Below are 20,035 nucleotides of genomic sequence, written 5' to 3'. Positions count from 1 at the left end.
GATATTGAGTTACTAATACCAACAGAGCTACTGAGAAAATCTCAGAATCAGCTTTAGAACTTTGATGAGTAGAGAGTTGTTACTATTCAATTCTAGGTTTTTGGTTATTTTTACTTTTGGATAACAGTTTTAGAGTCCTTTCTCAACAAAATCATGCAGCTTTCTAACTTTTAAATTGTTAATCCCACTAAAACCTATAAAATGTAATATAAGCAAGCAACATATATATGTATAAATTGTAAATCAGTCTCACTACAGATATTCAAACTCTAAATAATTCTGCAATTTTATAAAAATATCAATCAAGACAATAACTACCTAGAACTTATCCCAGAGTCAAATATAATTTGACATTGGAAACCTTACTAAAATGATTCTATAGTGTGACAGTACAAATTTGCAGGGTGAAGACAGGGTGCTTCCCCCATATGTACAACTATCATTCTCTGCCGTTAATTAGGTGCCCAAAATTCAACTCAGCTAGATACTGTCTACTCCAAAGCAGCACCAGATTATAGAGTCCCTCTCACAAGACTGACCCCTCTTATATCTTCAGACACAAGTCACAAGTTTTTCACATAACAACTGCAGATTGCAGATTCTAAATGTCTGCTCCTTAGGTTTTAGACACCAGTTTTAAGGTCAAGTTAATGTCTAAAGTTCTGGTCCACAGTCTATAAATGAGAACATTAAGTGACCCCTTGCTTTGCTTTGTTTGTTCCACAGGAAGGACTTAGAAAACCCAGATAAATAATTGCTTACTATATTGTTGTTTTGTTGTACCAGATATAACTCAGGGAGAGCCAGATGAAAGATGTATAGAAGCCTTTATCAAGGATATCACTTTCCCCAAATATCCCTTTGTTCCCCAATTTGGAAGCTCTGATTTCTGTGCTTATTATTTTTCTACACCTGGAAGTGCTCAGGGCCAACTCTTGACTCTATGCTCAGAGGTTAAACCATTTGACAAGAGCACAAATGTAGAAAAGAATACATTCAGAGGAGCTAAGAAGATCATATGTGGTGCTGATTATTGGGTTCACATCCCATTGTATCTTCTTACTTTTACTTAATAGCATATTATTCTATTCATGGCTCTGAATTAGCAAGATTTATTGTAAAACAAAGTTACTGAATGAAAACTCTAGATAGACTTTATTGATGCTTTTTATAAATGTATGATAATATAGTACAGTAGGTAAGGTGCAGCCTTTGCACATGGTCAACCAGGGTTTGGTCCCTGGTGCCACACATGGTCTGCTAAATACTACTAGGAGTGATCTATGAACACAGATCCAGGAGTTAGCTTTGAACACAGATGTGCCCGCTTATATGTTCCCAAACAATGTGCAATAACAGTATATTTGATAGCGGTTTTCTTAAGATGCAAGAACTATAAAAATAAAGCATATAGTTTTAAAACACATTTTCTGGATAGGTTCATAGTTCAAATGGCTGGAGTGCATGTCTTGTACATAGTAGGTCCAGAGATTTATTCCTGTTCTTACATGGCCAGCCAATCTGAGTTCTGTCAGAATGGACCTGAAGCCCCTGATTATGGTTTGACAAGAGCCCTCATAAGAAGCAAGAAATCAATTTTTATAGATATCTGTTATAACAACCAAAAATACACTGTGGGTGAGGTAACAAAATTGAAACATAGTCTTAATGCATTTAACTCTACTCATCCTTTCCTTACCACATCTTTCAATATGATCCCAAAGCATGGAAATGCTCAGCACTGTTTTAGTGATTCAATAGCTCTACTCACCAACTCTTCGGTTGAGTTGAGCTGGACTGTGAGTACCAGTACGATCTGAGGAACTGGAAAAAGCCATTGGAGAAAGCAGAGATGCTAATGGGTCATCACAGTTATCTGAAACATCGAGAAAGAAAGAGCAATTCACATTAGCAAACATATTCCATAAAGAAATCATGGCATTAATACCCATTAAGGATTATCTGTGCCTTACTCTGCCAATCATCTTTCTTCCATGTACTATTTTATACATTTCACTCCCAGCTAAAGAAACTGAAGTTCAGAGATGTTAAATCATTTGACAAGAACACAACACTAGAAAAGAATATATTGAGAATTCTTGTCCAGATTTATCTAACTTAAAAGTTCAACTACCTAGTCATTCCTTTAATCGAGTATAGCTCCAAATTATAAAGCTAAAGCTTGTTATTTATGAGACTATTAAAGGATGAGACTATACATTTAATCGACTATACATTTCATCTTTAATTCCTAATCATTCTTGCATAAGTCATATCTGGTGGCACAGACAAATTCAGAATCCCATCCGCTCCAAATCTTTGGGAAATTAGTTACTAACTCTAACAATTCATTTCTGTTCTATAAAATAATGAGAATTATCTAATTTCATATGCCTTTGAATCTTATATCAATTACATTAGCTGCCCTCCAATCTTTCTAGGCATGATATTTTTTCTAAGGTTTCCTTGATGCTGTGCAAACGTAGACAAGATGTGATCATGAGCAGACATTGGTCTTGACATTATAGCTACATGACTCCAGACTGCCACTGAAGGCCTGGCCATCTAATTTCATACAAAAGACACTTCATTTCCCCTAGAAAAGTGGTTGCCTAAATGTTTTTAATAGATTCATTTAAATAATTTGTTTCCTCTCCTCATGAATCATTGTATGGAGGGCTCATAATAAATAATTGGTATATGAAAGGTTATTAATAAACACTTATTAAAGTGATCTGTGAGGAAATGGAAGAAGGGAGGCAGGCAAACAGAAAGGAAAGAATAAATCTGTACGAAATTACCAATAAGTTTTCTTATTTTTCTATTTTATATACTATCTTGCATAATATATGGCAAGCTGATTTTATCATGTCTAGACATAATTCTTTCAAAACAAAATTGATATTGAAAAGTATAATTCAAGTTTGAAGATAAATTTCATTTGTTAGAGACATTCAGGAAGAGTTGATTTTAAAAGAAAATGTACATTGGCATACAAAACTGCTTGTTTATCCAGAAAATTCTTAGAGAATATTATTTCATCTAATTTCAGAAAAAATAATGAGAAACATAAGGATTAAATTTTTGTTTGTTAAATGTGTTAAAGAAAAACCTGGCAATACATATTTAGAAATATTTTTCCCAAAAACAAATGTTTGAAAAATATTTTGTGATATTTGACAAACACATAACACAGCCAGATCCTCAGTGAAAAGGAATAAAATTAAAATCACAGGAAGGACACATTAGCAGTTTTGGTCATTCCACAAATAGAAATCAGAGCTCAGGACACTTTATTTATTTTTGGCAAAAGATGCAGATGAGAAGAGATGCTATACACTCTAAGCACTTGTTGGGCAACATAAATAATGTTATTTATATATTAGGAAGCAACTTGAACACAATGTAGATTTTTGTTTCTTCCTGTATGTTTTATCAAGTGGATGGGAAAAACTTAAGCTGACTAAACTGAATCCACAGAAATGTGTGCTATACAAATGTATGCACATATCAAACATCACACTGTATCACACTTCACAGCTATGTTGAGTCCCTCATATCCACATCTGTAGTGATACTTATCCTCCAATTTCTTCTAGTACCACTTCCCAAAAATTTAAAGTCTTTCTGAAACATAGTTCTACAAACTGAAGGTCTTTTAAAGGGCAAAGTACCATATTTTTTATAATATTTCTGCACTTAAAAAAAGATATGCAACCCGTCATTATTGGTAAATGTTGATATGGCCATTTCATAGATCACTAATGAAATGTTTGAGTGTTGCAACTGTAGTCCTTGTTTTCTCTAAGCAGAAATAAAAGTGGTCTAATTTCTTTAATTTTATTCAGTCTGATAAATATTTAGAAGATTCTGATGATTAACCTTGAAAATGCCTTGAGCAAAATTTGGTCTCAGATTTCTTTAACTTTAGAGCCCACTGAAAGATGTAAGTATGCAAGCAGTGAATAAATTGATGGGAAAGCTGAGAAGTTTGATTCAGATCCATATAAATGGGACTTCATCACCAAGGTAACATAAAAGTGACTTTCCCATCTTCTTTCGTCCTAGTCAGTGCCTCATTCTGGAACTGCTGACTTTGTGCACTATCTCTCTTTCCCCCCACTATTTTATTTTCTGAAATACACCCTTCCTGCACAGTTTTCCCTCACTAACTGAGGATAAAAAATTCCATATTTCTAATCTAAAGTGGGAAAAGTGAATTCATAGTCGTCATTAATTTATACTTTAAATTTTTCAATGGGCCTCCCAAATAGTGCTCACAGAGTTCAGGAACCACTATCTACACTCAGCAATAAGACTAAACAGTTCAATGATAGGCTCTGGTGTTGTTTACACACAGTGTATCGATGGAGATCAAACATGGGTGCTTATATTGGAAACATGACCTCTGAGCTATATATCCAATACAATGAAAATTAGGGGGTAAATTAGAAATAGTCTCCAGGGGTTAAGTCACTTGCTTTGAATGCAGCTGATTGCAAATTAACTCCAGGCACTGTATATGGTTTCCAGTGGACTGACAAGAATGATTCCTGAGCACTGAGCCAAGAGTAAGTCCTGATAATAGTCAGATGTGAAACCCCTTCTAATTACAATTTTTCAGCAAATAATAATTAACAAATAAATTAAAAACCTTTGCAAATAGAAAGACATAAAATCTTTTAAGACTGTGTTCCTTTGTTAAAACCATTATAGTAATGGTTTTTATAGAACATACCTGAACTTTCACTCTAAAATATATGAGAAAAATAAATAGAAATAAAATATAAAAACAATAAATATAAATATAGAATAAAGAATAAAGACTATCTCTTTCCCTTCAGTTGATAGATACTGCTATCATATCTACCATATAATCACCCCTAAGTTGTGTATATGTCAGACCTCTAATCAAAAGGCTTCTAACCACTAGGAATTAAGAATTTTACAATACACTCTAAACCTAAAAACTCATTTTATCTTTAGACATTTATATTTCTATAGCAGTAAATATATAATATAGCACATTATGGTCATTGATTTATATGTGAGTGAGTATGTGTGTGTTTATGTGTGTTTAGTTTTGGAGCCTTACCCGGCTGGATTTATGGCTTACTCCTGGCGCTGCTCTGTGATCACTACCTATAGTGTTAGCAATCAGTTCCAGATGCCAAGGACCAAACCCAGGTCAGCTGCACACAATCCAACCCCTAATCCACTGTACTATCTCTCTGGTCCTATCTAAAATATAGAAAAAAACATCATAGTAGTTAGAAAGATGATGCCTGATTTAAGTGCACGTCTTGCATGTGGCTGACCCTAGTTCTATTTTCTGTACCACGTGGTCATCAAAACATTGGTAGGTGTGACCCTAGAGTTTCATGAACACCTCTGGGTGTATCCAGAGAGGATTTGTGTAGCAGCAGGGTGCCTAAGTAATCCCCACACTTCAGACTCTCATCATCATCATCATCATCATCATCATCATCATCATCATCATCATCATCATCATCATCATCATCTCATTGATCGTCAAATTTCTCGAGCGGTCTCAGTAACGTCTAAGCATAACCAAATCCACAAATTGAACCAATAGCTCAGTTAGGCACCCATTCAAAGCACCACTTGAGAGGCCCCATAATACAAAATAAATTCAGAACATTCCAATTTGTGACATATGTGCAGCAGAAAAACTGTCAAAAGAGTTAGAGCTCAAAGATCCCTTTTTCAGACTTAATTCTTCTCTGGTCTTGGATTCTTTTGATAAAACTTTGAAACACACTGTACTTTATCTCTACTGTCCACTAACATAAGGAAGGGAATGAAAACAGCCACACTCAACCATGGAATAATTTTAAAAATTGGAATGAGGATAGATCTAAAATATATCGACTTAACAGTATATGAAATATGTTATCTGCTTTGATTGAAACTAGTTCAACTATTTTACTTCTGAGGTCTTATTTCATTTCACAAATCATGCCTAAAAATCGATGTCCCTTATGGTGTTTTATTTAACAAAATTAGTGCTTGAGGGGCTGTAATGTACAATACTGTTAGTGAGGTTTGCAGTAAAAGTTTTACAATTGACCACATGAGAAGGAGAAAATAACTTGAAGGGCAAAAGAAAGGACAAAGGGTGCCTAGTTTCTTTGCATAGAAAAGTGAGGACATAGAAAGCTAAGAGATTCCCCACCCTCTGCAGATTGGCGCTCTTTCAGAAACTGGACCAATATCACACCAGACACATGGTTGAAATAGAAAGAAACGAAGTGCCATCTGCTCCACCATTCCTGTGGGTTTTCAATAAACAAATCTACATTGTTGTTAAATTTTAGGTTTTATTCACATCTCAACCTTCATGCCATGTCTTCACAATAATAAATCCACAGTTGGTGCCTCTAGAAGTGCATGTCAATATATATCTGTATTTACAAAAATAAAGAGTAAAGGGTGAAGAAGCTCCAGAAGGAAGAATGATATTTGAAGTTTAGGGGAAACACACAAACTAAGACAGGCTTCCTATGGGACACCGATTCTGAGATAGACCATGATGGTTTTCCCATTTTTTTTCCAGAAATGCATTACCCTTCACAGATGCATTGGCATAGATGGATATTTACAAGACATACTCTTAGAAAGCACCTGCATGGCCCTTTTCATAAGAAGATCTGCTGCCAACACGGAATGGAATTCAAGACAATCTGTAAGTAAGAGCCAGGGAAACAGGAGATGATCTGAAAGCCATGTTATGCTTTACATTCCTGAGAAGGTAAATTTCAAGCTCTATAAACTTCATCTCTCTTAACAACATAAGACTATGTGATCCTGATGACACTGAGAATCCTTTATCTCTAGGCGAGAACATATAATTGGATGGAAAAGTATTATAGGGTGTAGCTTTCAGATCCCCTGAACATTGCTTGGGAAGATTACCATAAATAAACAAAAAATAAAAATCAATATGCAAACCATTATTTACATATGATTCATATGATTTATTATCCTCATTTTCTCCACCTTCATACTTAATGCTTTTTAATTTTTCTAAACATAAAGGCTATTTTCTATACCACCCTACCCCTGAGCAAATTAAGAGCCAAACTAAAACATTTCTATGAGGTGAATTCTGAAAACTTTATCATTTTCAATTTGGCAGCATTGAACAAATATGGCCCAAGATGCAGACGACATCTTCTACGTTGTAGAGTAAAAGGATATCAAAATCAGAAGGAACATCTACTACTAGAGATTTTAAGTCCTTGAATTCATGAAAGAGGGCACGGAATATGGCAGGATTGTCCAGAATCATGTATTTATTTGTTCATTTATTTATTTTTGCATACAGAAGTCAATGTTTTCATTTATTTCCTTCCACGTGATTTTTAAGATGTAAATTTAAAAAATTAAAATTTATAATACACAAAATTTATAATACACAAAAAATAACATGTCAAGTTATGTGTCCTATTCTTTTTAGGGGAGGGAGAGAGTTAATCCATAAATCATTTAATTTGGATCATCTTTGGCCAAGGGAGAATATTAGGGAAACTCCATGCTGGTGTTACAATTAGATATTTATCCACAGAAGTGTCCCATTCACAGTGATGACAATGCTTCTGCAATGAGGTCACCCTGGGGAGTCCACATACTGACTTTGCAGATAAACACTGCAAAAGAACCTAGAAATATATAGTGACTGGCTATTACCAAATGGTCTTCTATGCATTTAGAGAATTATCTTAAAATAAAGTCAGACTTTGTCAATCTCAGAGGGTTACTATTTTATGAATCAATGTCTATCTACATAGACCTGATAGCAATATTGTTACAGCACTTGTTTTAATTTCAATTTTTGTCAAAAATTATTTAAGTATCTATTTTCCATTTATCCTTTAATTTTACTGTCTTTAATTTCTTTTAACAGTTTTCCTGACTTGATATGCATCAAAAGAAAAAGTAAAGACACACAAAACTTAAAAGAGAATAAAATAAAGCCTATATATTTTCCTCTTGATATTCGTATGGTTACTCAAGTCAAAAATTTCATTTGCTATTTTTAATCTAAATAGTTGTAAATATATTTTTCAGTATATGAGTTCAGTGAAATTATAATTGTCTTCTTTCACATTAATTAAAAGCTAAAATATAAAAAAGAATACTGAGTAAATTATGATATTTATTCAGCTTCTTAGAAATTAACATTGACACTTTAAGATGATTCTACTTTTAAGTAACAGTTTTTGTCACTCTCATATATTTTTATTCATTATTATTAGAGTACCAATTGAGTTACAAATGGTCCTGAAGTTAAACTCTGAGCATCATCTTGATTACTTCAGTAAATTGTCTGTATATGGGAATTTGGAGCTTAAAAGATTCACTTGTATTTATAGGTGAGATAAAATTCCTCTTAGCATTGCACACTTAATGGCCTACTTTGTTTAAAAGATATAAAGCATGTATTTTGTGTAGTGCCTACAATGGTGCTTAAAGTGACAACTCATGCTTTTAGCTTCATTTATTTCTCCCCTTGTTACCTATATTTTCACTTAGCAAACAACAAAAATAAATTCTGTAATATTTTTCTTGAATCGGACCCTGTCACTGCTTTCTCTATGAAATCCTAAGAGATAAGTTACTTCTTAATGAGCAGACTTAGAAATATGGCTCTCTAAAATGAGTCATGAAAAGGTGGTTAAAGCTTCACTATACTGACATCCATTTGCAACTCAGTCAGTGACTTTTTGACTACCTGCTGGATTGCCATGGCTGTGTGCTTGGCTGTAGGAAGGCAAAATTAAAATTAAACATAAAAAATAGACAAACACATAAAATCAGAAACACAATTCTTATATTTAATAGGCAAGGCATGTTCTTCAGCTTGAAAGAAAATCCAAAAGATTTGAAGTTCCTCAAGTGTCGATGAGCATTTATGTGCAAAAGCCCTTTGATTTGGGGTCCAACAGCCCTGACCATTGTCAACTTATTTTGATCTCATTAAACCACTTTTTAGTTTAGAATTATAATTGTAGATGATAGGACTGTTTATTGTTCAATCAACAAATATTAACAGAGGACTTTAATCAGAAACCCTGTCATTCCTTAACATCTTGGAGAGGGACCCACTGCAAATGGCAGTGTGATGGTGACTGGCAATGTGTAGGTTCTGGGATGGTAGCAGGTTCTATAAAAGGGGCTAGTTCAGTATCTGAATTTGAAGAGAGTGCCTGGATTCTTTTAAGATCTTTTGAACAATTCTATTTGCTATTTTAAGAAATATTGAATTCAGAATTACAGGCTTTCTCTTATAAGCAGTTACCCAGAGCTGCATCCCAATTAATCCCAATGCAGCACAGTAAGAATTTAGTAAGAACAGCAGCAGGATTTGTTTCTGTTGCAGTTCCCTTCCTTGTTTGTCAGGTTCACGTTAGAGAGAACATCAATTGGATTGTACAGCTGTCCATTTACATTCTGGTCAATATCTTGCCTGGACATTGAAGGTATGTGTGACATTGCACATAGGATATCTGAAAATTGAATCCCGAATGCAAAAATGAAAATGTGAGTGCATCATGGATGATAAGAGCTACACTCCTATGTGAGAATCAAAAGCATTTAGAACTAGCTCATTCCTTCTTTGATATTTTCCTTCATTTTGGATTCTTGGCTTGCTATTGACAGATTTAATATCTTCTTTTCTAACATTAAATTAAATGTATCAACATTTAATATGACTAATACGTTTCTTGTGCCCTAATATGTGAGGCAAATGATGTGGGTAATATGTGATGAATCATGAGGGGAATATAAAACCTCACATTGAGCAAGGATTTTGTTTTTTAATCCCAGCAGTTATTATACCCAATTAGGTACATGTTCAATAAATGTTTGTCAAGTGGAAAGATGGAAATACGAGTCTTATTTTATTAGTTGAATGGAAATTTCTGACATTTAGGTACATACTCTTTTCTTCTTATCTTTGCTCACTAATTGATTATAGTTTAGGGTTTTCATTATCATGTTTTGATTTTTATAGCTGTCTACTCAATGAGCTCCACTCTTTTAAAACCACTCTTCCTAAAAACCCTGTTTCAACCTGTTTTCTTTACTAAGACTTACTAAGTATAAAACTGAAAATGTGACTTTTGGAAGTGGAAACATAAAAATAAAGAGACAGGGTTAGCACATTACTGGTTCCCGATGAACATCAGTCAGGGTCCCATTGTTCTTTAGTACTGAAAGTTGTTCACATAATAAAGCCTGTGTCTAACCAGGAAAATCAGGAGTAAATGACATGTTGGTAGGCTTAGCTTCAGACTGAGGTCAAGGACATGTCCCTTATAAGTGTCACTCTCATGGCGAGGGAAATAGTACAGGAGTTAAGGCACTTGCCCTAAATATGACCAACCCTCATTTGATTCCCCAACCATAAATAGTATTTTGATTACTCCCAGAAATAATCACTGAGCATGGAATTAGGAATAAGCCCTGAAGCACCAACACCAACCCCAGAACACTAAAAACAAAAATAAAAGCATTGATCTTAATGTCTAAACTCCCTATGCTAAAGCTATTATAGCTTTAGGATTCTGAAAGATTATCCATAGTTTAATTGAATTTCCTCAAATGCATGAAGTATTTGATGTATAGACAGAGCCATAGAAACAATCAAAAAGTTCTGGAATATAAAACACTAGATCACTTTGAAGAATTTTAGAGGAGACATCCAATAAAAAACACATCTTTGAAAAATATTATAATTTTGTTTATTAAAATGTTTCTAATTTATTATTATTCTATAATCTTATACCTCTTCATCCTTTCCATACCAATCAAACCTTTGCAAAACACATATACATAAACACATACACACACACACACTTTTACAAAATCCAATTCCAAATCAGGTCCAAAATTTATGGGAGTTTATGAAAAAAGTAAATAAATGAATGAATGGAATATAGGATGGCAGCACTATAGCATTGTAGCACTGTCATCCCATTGTTCATCGATCTGCTCTAATGGGCACCAGTAAGGTCTCCATTGTGAGACTTGTTTTTGGCATATCAAATACACCATGCGTAGCTTGCCAGGCTCTGCAATGTGAGTGGGATACTCTCAGTAGCTTGCCAGGCTCTCTGAGAGGGAGAGAGGAATTGAACCAAGGTCGGCGGTATGCAAGGCAAATGCCCTATCCACTGTGTTAGGCTGGTAAGATGAAGAAAATAAGAAAAATAAAAACAAAATCCTTAAAAATTTCAAAGTAGAAATGATGTATTTTTCACTTTGTAAAGTTTATTTTTTCTAAGTGAAACCTACAAATGAAGATAAGTAGCTGGCTAAAGAATAGTAATGTCAATGCTTCTGCCAATCTGGTGCTCATCAGTATTGAGATTATTTTCTAGAATTGTGTCTTTCTTACTGGATATCAAGTCTCCTTTTTTTTTCTTTTTTAAAACATAATGGAGCTAAGCTTCCAATAGCTAATCATGGTTCTGCATTGAGTAGTTCTAAATTACATGGAAAAACCTGGTTACTCAAGAAACCATGATGTTAAAGTGCTGTTCAATCAATCCATATGTATTCATTTAACCATCTTCATTGTTAATAGGTGTAGGTATAGAGAAACACCACAATCTATGCATCATCAATCTACTCATTGAAACTGAGGGGAAATCCTTGAATAAAAAGATAGACTTATGCTGGGGACTGAGCAGCTGGCTCAAAGCATATCCAATGAGGTTAAAAAAAAAACAAACAGTGGTCAATTGAGTAGATAGTGCAGATAATCCATGCAAATATAGATATTTTTGTCTCTGTAGATGAGCAAATAATTAGCTAAGAAAGCAAAGCCATAGTCCATTCAGATCATAATCTGTCTTTGTATGTGTGTACATATATGCATGTATGTATATGTATATGTGTTCTCTTTCTGAACTAGCTGTAACCTGCATTATATTTAGAAACAGTCCCAGCATTGTATTTTGTCTGAATTTTCACTCTGATTTTTAATTTTATTAATTGTAGCTTATTTTGAAAGTCATTTAATCTGAGCCTTCTTTATATATAACATGGATGTGAAGTTTTAGAATGTTTTATGAGAACAGGACAGCTCTGCAACTGGCACATAACAGAATATCTTAGTTTCTTTTATTTCTATCACTTTTTCTTTCTTATCTTCAAATTCATTACCTTTTAGACTTTGCTCATTCAGGTAGCTTTAATATTTTTTCTTTATCAGCTCTTCAGGGTTCATAGAATAATTTTCTACAAAGAAATGTTCTGTTCCTGCATTACTTATGCTCCAAGACCAAACACAGAGTACTTTCTAAGCTTCATTAATTTTTTTCTTGTATTTCAATGAACAACTAAGTACAACTTGGCAGCTATCGTGCTATCATATGTAGAGATAGTCCATCTTAAAAGAACTGAAAGCACAGATCTTTCTTTAAGGGGATGAACCTATAGAAATAGAATTATTCCTCGTTATTAAATCTGTACTGGAAACTATATAGTTATTAAAATTGGGTTTAATGTATCTGTACATTATAAGAACAAAAGCCAACAGACACTGATTTGTTTGAAAGAGTTATACCAATTTCTATTCTAAAACAAGTTCTTTAATTTTAGAGTGGGAACATCAAATATGTGTATTTTTGTACATACCCATAGTAAGAGTAGAAAGACAATAGTGAGAACAAATGATTGGTGACAAGAAGACCCAATCAAAAATATGAAAATAGAGGCTGGAGTAATAGTACTGTGGGTAGGGCATTTGCCTTGTACATTGTGGACCCAGGTTCAATCCCCAGCATCTTATATGGTCCCCTGAGCACCACAAGGACTAATTTCTTAATTCAGAGCCAGGAAAAACCTCTGAGCAATGCTGAGTTATGATCCAAAATGCCAAAAAGCCAAAAAAAAAGACATAGAAATAATAAAGAAGAAATTGAGAAATAATAAAGAAGAAATTGTAAAGGTCCAAACAAAAACTGCAACTGGAACAGAGAAAAGATATGAAAATTGCAGTTATAAAAGAATTATTTCTGCCTACTAAATTGAGTAGAAGGAGTAAAGAAATGATAGCATCAATATTTCTGGTTTCAATCACCACAATTATTTTTAAACTAGATACCTACACTAGAGAATTAAAGATTAATTATCTAGGATTAAAACTTTAACTTAAGCAAAACCAAGATCATGCCTTAAAATGGTCATGCCTTAAAATGACTTATGACTTGTAGCATAGTTAATATCCCTCATCTTTATTTGAATATATTTTAAGTAGCATCATGTATATGCTAATCTGTCTATCTATCTAGTTATATTTTAATCAGAATATAAAATAATGTTAAATATAATAAACGTTCATGTGTTTATTTACTTTACTTCAGGGATGAAACTCAAGGCTTCCTTTGTGATATGGTGCTGCTCTTAATTGCGGAAACATATGACTACATTGATATCTAATAGAGTTCTCTATGCCTTTAGAAGAAAATTATAGATACTTGTTTAAATATATTCTATGTGACCAGAGCACAGTCTGTTTTATGATACTAAATACAATCTGTACTCAGACTTACAAACTTGCTGGCAGATTTCTACACACATTTTGTTTTACCTCTATGCCCCTTACTATGTGACTGTCATGAATTCCCCCGTCACATCTCTTTTGCTAAATCATTGAGCCCTGTGCATTCACATGATGCCAATAATCCCAGAAACATGCCATAATTCCTTTAGACAGATAAAACTACTTCCTTATTTGAGGGTTTTTTATGACTTATATTCTGCTAAAAGGACATTTGTTGTGATATTGCTATACATTATATCATGAGCTCATTAAGGTATCCTCTATTCCCATTTAGATTTCCTTTAAGTGGTAAATTCAAAGCAATTGTGCAATAACCACTTGAAAAGTAAAATTTTAGACACTATATTTTCAGTTGCGATTAAAAACATTGGTAGACTGGAGATATAATAAAGGGGTAACGGCGTTTACCTTGCTTGTGGACAATGCTGATTCGATTTCAAGTGCTGCAGTACCCCCCAAAACACCAGGAACTATCTCTAAACACAGAAAAAGAATTACCCCACCTCCAACTCTCCTAACAAACAAAAAAACTCAAAAAATCTTGGTAGGATGTAGGCAGCATTCTGGAATAGGAAATTTCTGGGTAATAATAAAATCATTGACCCAAGTCACTGAAGGCATAAATCCTTAAAGGAGATTTTGATAACAATAACATTACCATTTTCATATATCTATGAGTTATAAATACCTTCTTTATTTCATCACAGCAAAAAAAATCTCAGAGAGGTGGAATAGGATGGTAATTCTGTAATGAGGAACATAGGTGCAAATATTTATTAACCAGGAAGGCAAATGCATCTCTCCAAATGAAATGTTCCAGTATTCCAACCTCAAACACCCTTTCAGATAAAATAACCAAGCCTCTGAGAATTTGAGGAATGAACCTGGATACACAGAGGTTTTCCTGACTATGTAAGTCTGATGTGCAGCCAAGCGGTGACAGATATGAAAGTGTGAAGCAAAATAAAAATATTACTGCTGTGGGTTTCATCTCTCTTCTTATTCATTTCTTTTCCATCATGAGCAGACTTAGGTAAACTTATTTCCTTCTCTGTGCTGAAGTTTTCTCACCTGAAAAGCGAAGATGATGTAGTTCATTTTTCACATGGGGATTATAAAAAATGTGGAGTATTATGGACCACACACAGAGAAAATGGAGTTTGACACAGCAAGAGTTCAAATAATGGTAACTATAACAACATAATAGTAAGTTTGTTTCCATAAGTTCCCATTAAGTTCCCATAAAGATTTATGAATAAGGAAATTCTGTTTACAGAGTTCATAAATATGAATCGTAAAATCACGAAATAAAATCATTTTCAGCTCCCAATGACCACATACTTTTAATCTCCAAGCTTTGTGTATGTTTGGGGATTGGGATCAAGGACAATTAACTGGTGTGGCCACACCTACCAGTTCTTTAATTCATGATAATAGCTCTGCTTGGTCTTTTTCCCATACTGGAATGAGAGCACCAGAGAAAGGTGAGAGCTACACCACAAATCTGGTTCTTTTACTTTTGGAAATTGTAATGCTATTACTCATATTAAAATATCCAAATAAAGGCATGAGATAAAAGTCATTGGTTTAATATACAGATATCAATCTTGATCATTCTGAGATTCTAGAGTTTCCTATGTAAATTTTGTAAAAGCTTCCTTTTATAGCTACTCAAACAAACCCTAGATATTATTTACTTGATCAAATTATAGTCACCAATTGTTAGCACTTTGTGTCTAAGAGAAGTATTTCTATTTTTTTTCAACAGGTCTCCTTCCAACAGCTTTCTTCACGTGCCACTCCGACCCTACTAGTTGAGTCCCTTGTTTCATTGCATAACCCTTTTATAATACTCTCACTGTGGCCTCTTTGGAAGACCTCAGGGGCTTATAGTTGAAAACCCCTGCCCAAGAGCATATATTCTCATCAGAAGTCAGAGAAAGGGGTAGATTCCAACAACTCCTTTAAGCAACTGTTTCTGAGGTCTAAAGAGCTTGCCCAGCAGGTATTAAAGAAGATCCTGCAGGACTTTGTGAAGTGACTTCAAGGAACTCAAAAATAATTATTTCAAAAGACATTTCAGGCCTCTATATAATGAATTTTGAGACAAGCTAAAAATAAAAGCTTGTTCCAGCAAAATGCTCTAGTATGTTCTACTTTTTTCTTGCAAAATGCTCTTCTTGCTCACACTGAATTGTAATTGTGAGTTTTAAGCAGATGATGGCTGTATCTAGGAAGACATAAAATGCTATAAATGTTATATGGACATGTCCAGGTATTTTGTGCTATAATTTAAAAATATCAATAAAGTTTGAGCTGTATTCAGAGTTTGCAAATCTGTCATGGCCAAATGAGTTCAATTTCCATTTATCTCTCACCCAATCCTTCAAATTATGCATGAGGAGATTAAAAATAGCAGGGAAATATATTATATTGTGTTCACTAAATATTTCCCAATTTGGAGGAAATCTTTAGCAATCAAATAACATGGAGAAAGACACACTGGAAAGCAATTATCACCCCAGGAAAATTTCATTTCAGTGCTGAAGACAGAAAGTAGTGTATTTCAAAACTGTGAGCAAGGATTAATGGAGATGAAGAGAGTGGTAAGTGCCCATGAACTGAGACATTTAACTTTAGTGTCATTGCAAAACATGAAAAGTCATCATTTCAAGTCTCAATAACTTCAAAATGAAATGCAATCATTGCTATTTTTATTCCTTTCCCCCCCAACATTATACTTTGCAAGTTGAATGGCCATGACAAGGAGTTGGTTTGAAAGTTAAGGGGTTTTTCCTCAACAAGGTTAAGTTTAGCTTTGATGACAGCATCACTTGGAAATCTCTTGCCAAGCATATCCTCCGGGCAAGAAGCAGAGGATTTTCACTTTTTCTGTCAGCTTTAGCTCTCTCTCAAGTGGGTATGAGTCAAATCTTGGAAGAGAAAAGACAGAATGGGGGGAGAAAAGAATAAAACCTTTAATACATGACATTGGTCTGAGAATTCCAGACAGTTTTTCAAGTGCATTTGATGAACAGGGTCATTGAGTACAGTTTTGATTCTGTATAATGTGTTAGGCAGACATTCTAGCTTGAATAAGTGAAATTTAAAATTGGAAGTGCATTTAGTATACTAAGATAATGTGAATTCATATCATTCGATACTAAATATATTTACCACACAGATTTGGAATTAATTTATATGACTACTGAAAAGTTGAATCAGGATAGTCATTTGCTCATGGTTGAGATCAATGGATGTCTGACAAACAGTTTATTCATTTCTATGTCTTCTTTTAGCATGTGCCTTCAAAATAACTGCACCCTGGTGAAATTCCTGCATTACTTCTCTCTCTGAATTGTTTGTCCCACAGCAGTATCCTTGTATATTCTGTTATCTTCTATAAAGCAGAAACATGATTTCCTGGATAAGAGCTGGAAAATGCTTTATTGAAAATATAAATTACTTACATATGAATACTTTAATAAATTTATATTTTTATTCAATTCCAATTCCCTAGTTCTCTGGCACTGCTGGTTAATGAGACACAATTGGATTAATAAAACTTATTTTGTTTTTGAATTCTAGTTTATCTTTCTGCCTTTGCTCTTTCAATTCAAAATATTAGAATCTAACTAATTCTTATGGTAATACAGAAAGAAAGCTTTGAAAAGGCACTTCTACTTCCATGGTGGAAGGAAAAAAGGATGTTAAATAGGCAGAGAGGGAAATTGTCAAGAATTTTCAATATGGACAGTCTATCTTCCTATCACAAAGCATACAGTATTTATCCACATAATTATCACCATCACATACTCTTCACACCCTGTTTCTTTTCCAAGTAATACATGCATATTTTTAAAAAGTTTTTCCATAAGTCACACCCTATTTTTATAAAAAAAACAGAAAAATTTTGGATTTTTATGCATCAAGTATGATATGTCATACCTATATTATTCTAGTTGCTATTACAGTCATCATTATGTTAGCACTCAGCATGTATTGAATTTAGTTAATGGACTACTATGGCAGGTGATTTGCATAAAGTAATCCATGAACTCCTCTAATACCCATTAAGAGTTTGGTATTATTCTTCAGATTTTATAAAGATACTGAGATATTTAACATATAAATTACTTGCCCAAGGTCAGACCTGGGTGTGGCACCAGATTTGCCTAACCCTCTCCTGCATTAATTACATTGCTACCACCATGTAGCATTTACTCATGACATTCATCTCTTGACAAATTTTGCAAACATAGAATATTTTTTTAAAAAATTGCAAGTGATTTCTATTTATTCTGGCCAGCCCTTATTGCAATATTCATGAGCATATTTCCAAACAGAACTTTAATTAAAATTCCCAATAGGAATTAAACATTATTTTAAAACCTCTGAAGAAGGGTGTATGGTGCCGCCAACAGGTCAACCTGTACCTGCGGGGTGAGTACATCAGCAGTCTGATGGTGCCCTCAGGCTTCCTGATACCCCCAAATTACTGCTGCACCATTGGCCAGACCTCAAAAACTTGGTTTATTTTATTTTATTTTATTGTTTGCTTTTTGGGTCACACCCAGCGATGTCCAGGGGTTATTCCTGGCTCTGCACTCAGGAATTACCCCTGGCGGTGCTCAGGGGACCATATGGGATGCTGGGAATCAAACCTGGGTCGGCCGCATGCAAAGCAAACACCCTATGCGCTGTGCTATCGCACCAGTCCTTAGACCTCAAAAACTTGGGATCAGGTTTACCAAGAAATCAAATGGCCAAAAGTTAGGTGTGCAGGAGCTATACCACAAACCAGCTATACAAGCTCATTTATTGGCCTTATTTCACAGACCCATAGATAAATCTCAAAAGAGATACAAAGCCACAGTTAATCCTGGACCCATGCATGGCTGAACATACTGGGGTAAATCAGAGGGGTGCAGGTTGGCCTGGTGGTCCACCCAGCAAAGCACCAGTAGCCACTTGCTTCCACAATCCAAAACCGCCATGATATCCCCAGCCTGACTCCACCATTTCAGGATGGACCTCACCAAGATATAATCTGCTGAAAATTCTGGTATGCGGGTTTTGTGACTGAAATTTCCAGGCTTTCTCAGAGTTGAGGTGGGCTACCTCCCCCCACTTCCCAATATACATGGAAGCACTGGCAGTTAACCCCACAAACCAACTTCAGCGCCACCCTGTAACTTCTACTGCCAGCCTTGCTTCAGAGACCCATAAATAAATCTTGAAAGAGATCCAAAGCCACAGAAAAGCTCGGACCCAAGCATGGCTGAAAAGACTGGGGTAATTTGGAGGTGGCCGGGTTGTCCTGTGCCCGACAAAGCAGAGCCCCCAGCAGTCACTTACTTCCACAATCCAAAATCGCCACCATACCCCAAGTCTGACTCCACCATATAAGGATGGACCTCACCAAGATATAATCTACTGAAAATTTCATGATGTGAATCTTAGCACACCAACCGCCCCGACCCAGAGACACAGCATCAAGTGCTGGAAGACATCACAGCGCTGGAGAGCTCTCCAGGCCCCATACCAAGTCAATTTCACTAGGGCACCCCAGATGGAGCAGGTTAAGTCTCCCTGCCTACTCTAGATGGAATCCTAGTGACCAAGAGCTTCCACAAGCAAGGCCCAGGTATGCAGGTTCAGGACTAAGTTCCCAGGCTACATGGTGGCAGAGGACCTGGGCTGTCCATCCCCAGGTCCCCACCCAGCAGACTGGCTGTCACTCCCACAATTTGCCTCTGAATGTCATCTTAGCACACCTACAGCTCTAGCCCAGAAACCTCCAATTGAATCCCAAAATGGATTACTGCCATATAGAGATGTCTCTGGAACCCAACCATTTACAATCTAGAAATTTACATTTAAAATCGCAGCCATGCGAGCTTTCATGATACTCAAAATGAGCAATGGAAAATACATTATCTAGCATCTTCCCCTAGTAGGTAATCTTGAATCATGGTGGGAAATTTCAAGCAAAACATAATGTGCTAAGGAGAGAGTATTGGGGAAATTGTCTGCTATAGAGGCAGGGTGGGGACTGGGATGTGGGTGGTGGAAAATGTGCACTGGTGGTGGGATGGGTGTTTTGTCATTGTATGGATGAATCTTAATATGAAAGATTTGTAACTCTATCTCATGGTGACAGGATGTCAAAAGACCGAGTGGCTGCCCACGTATGAGATGGTCTGACTTCTTTGTCAAAACCCTGAATGAATGGTTTGAGGTTCTTTGTGTTCCTGGAGCAAGCAGATACCATTGGGCTACACTAGCATGTGACAGGAACAAATGTAGACATTACTGGCGCCTGCTCGAGAAAATCGAAGATCAACAGGATGACAAGTGATGCAAGTGATCTCATGGTGATACAATTTAAAAAAAAAAGTAATGTGGAGTTCATTCCAAATTCACTCAGCTTAATCA

The 20,035-nt window shown here is 35.2% G+C and overlaps 1 protein-coding gene across 1 annotated transcript in view; it reads right to left on the bottom strand.

The window, feature by feature from the left end:
* CNTNAP5 (contactin associated protein family member 5) overlaps window positions 1-20,035 on the bottom strand; it is a 932,137-nt gene that overhangs the window by 726,789 nt on the left and 185,313 nt on the right. The window contains exon 2 of the mRNA XM_055120538.1: window positions 1,772-1,876. Within this exon, the coding sequence (XP_054976513.1) occupies window positions 1,772-1,876 (105 nt within the window). The remainder of the gene's footprint in view (window positions 1-1,771; window positions 1,877-20,035) is intronic.

The sequence above is a fragment of the Sorex araneus genome, chromosome X (genome assembly GCF_027595985.1).
Source record: "Sorex araneus isolate mSorAra2 chromosome X, mSorAra2.pri, whole genome shotgun sequence".
In the NCBI taxonomy this organism is placed as follows: domain Eukaryota; kingdom Metazoa; phylum Chordata; class Mammalia; order Eulipotyphla; family Soricidae; genus Sorex; species Sorex araneus.
The sequence above is the reverse complement of the archived record's forward strand: the minus strand, read 5'-3'. Positions and strand labels throughout refer to the sequence as shown.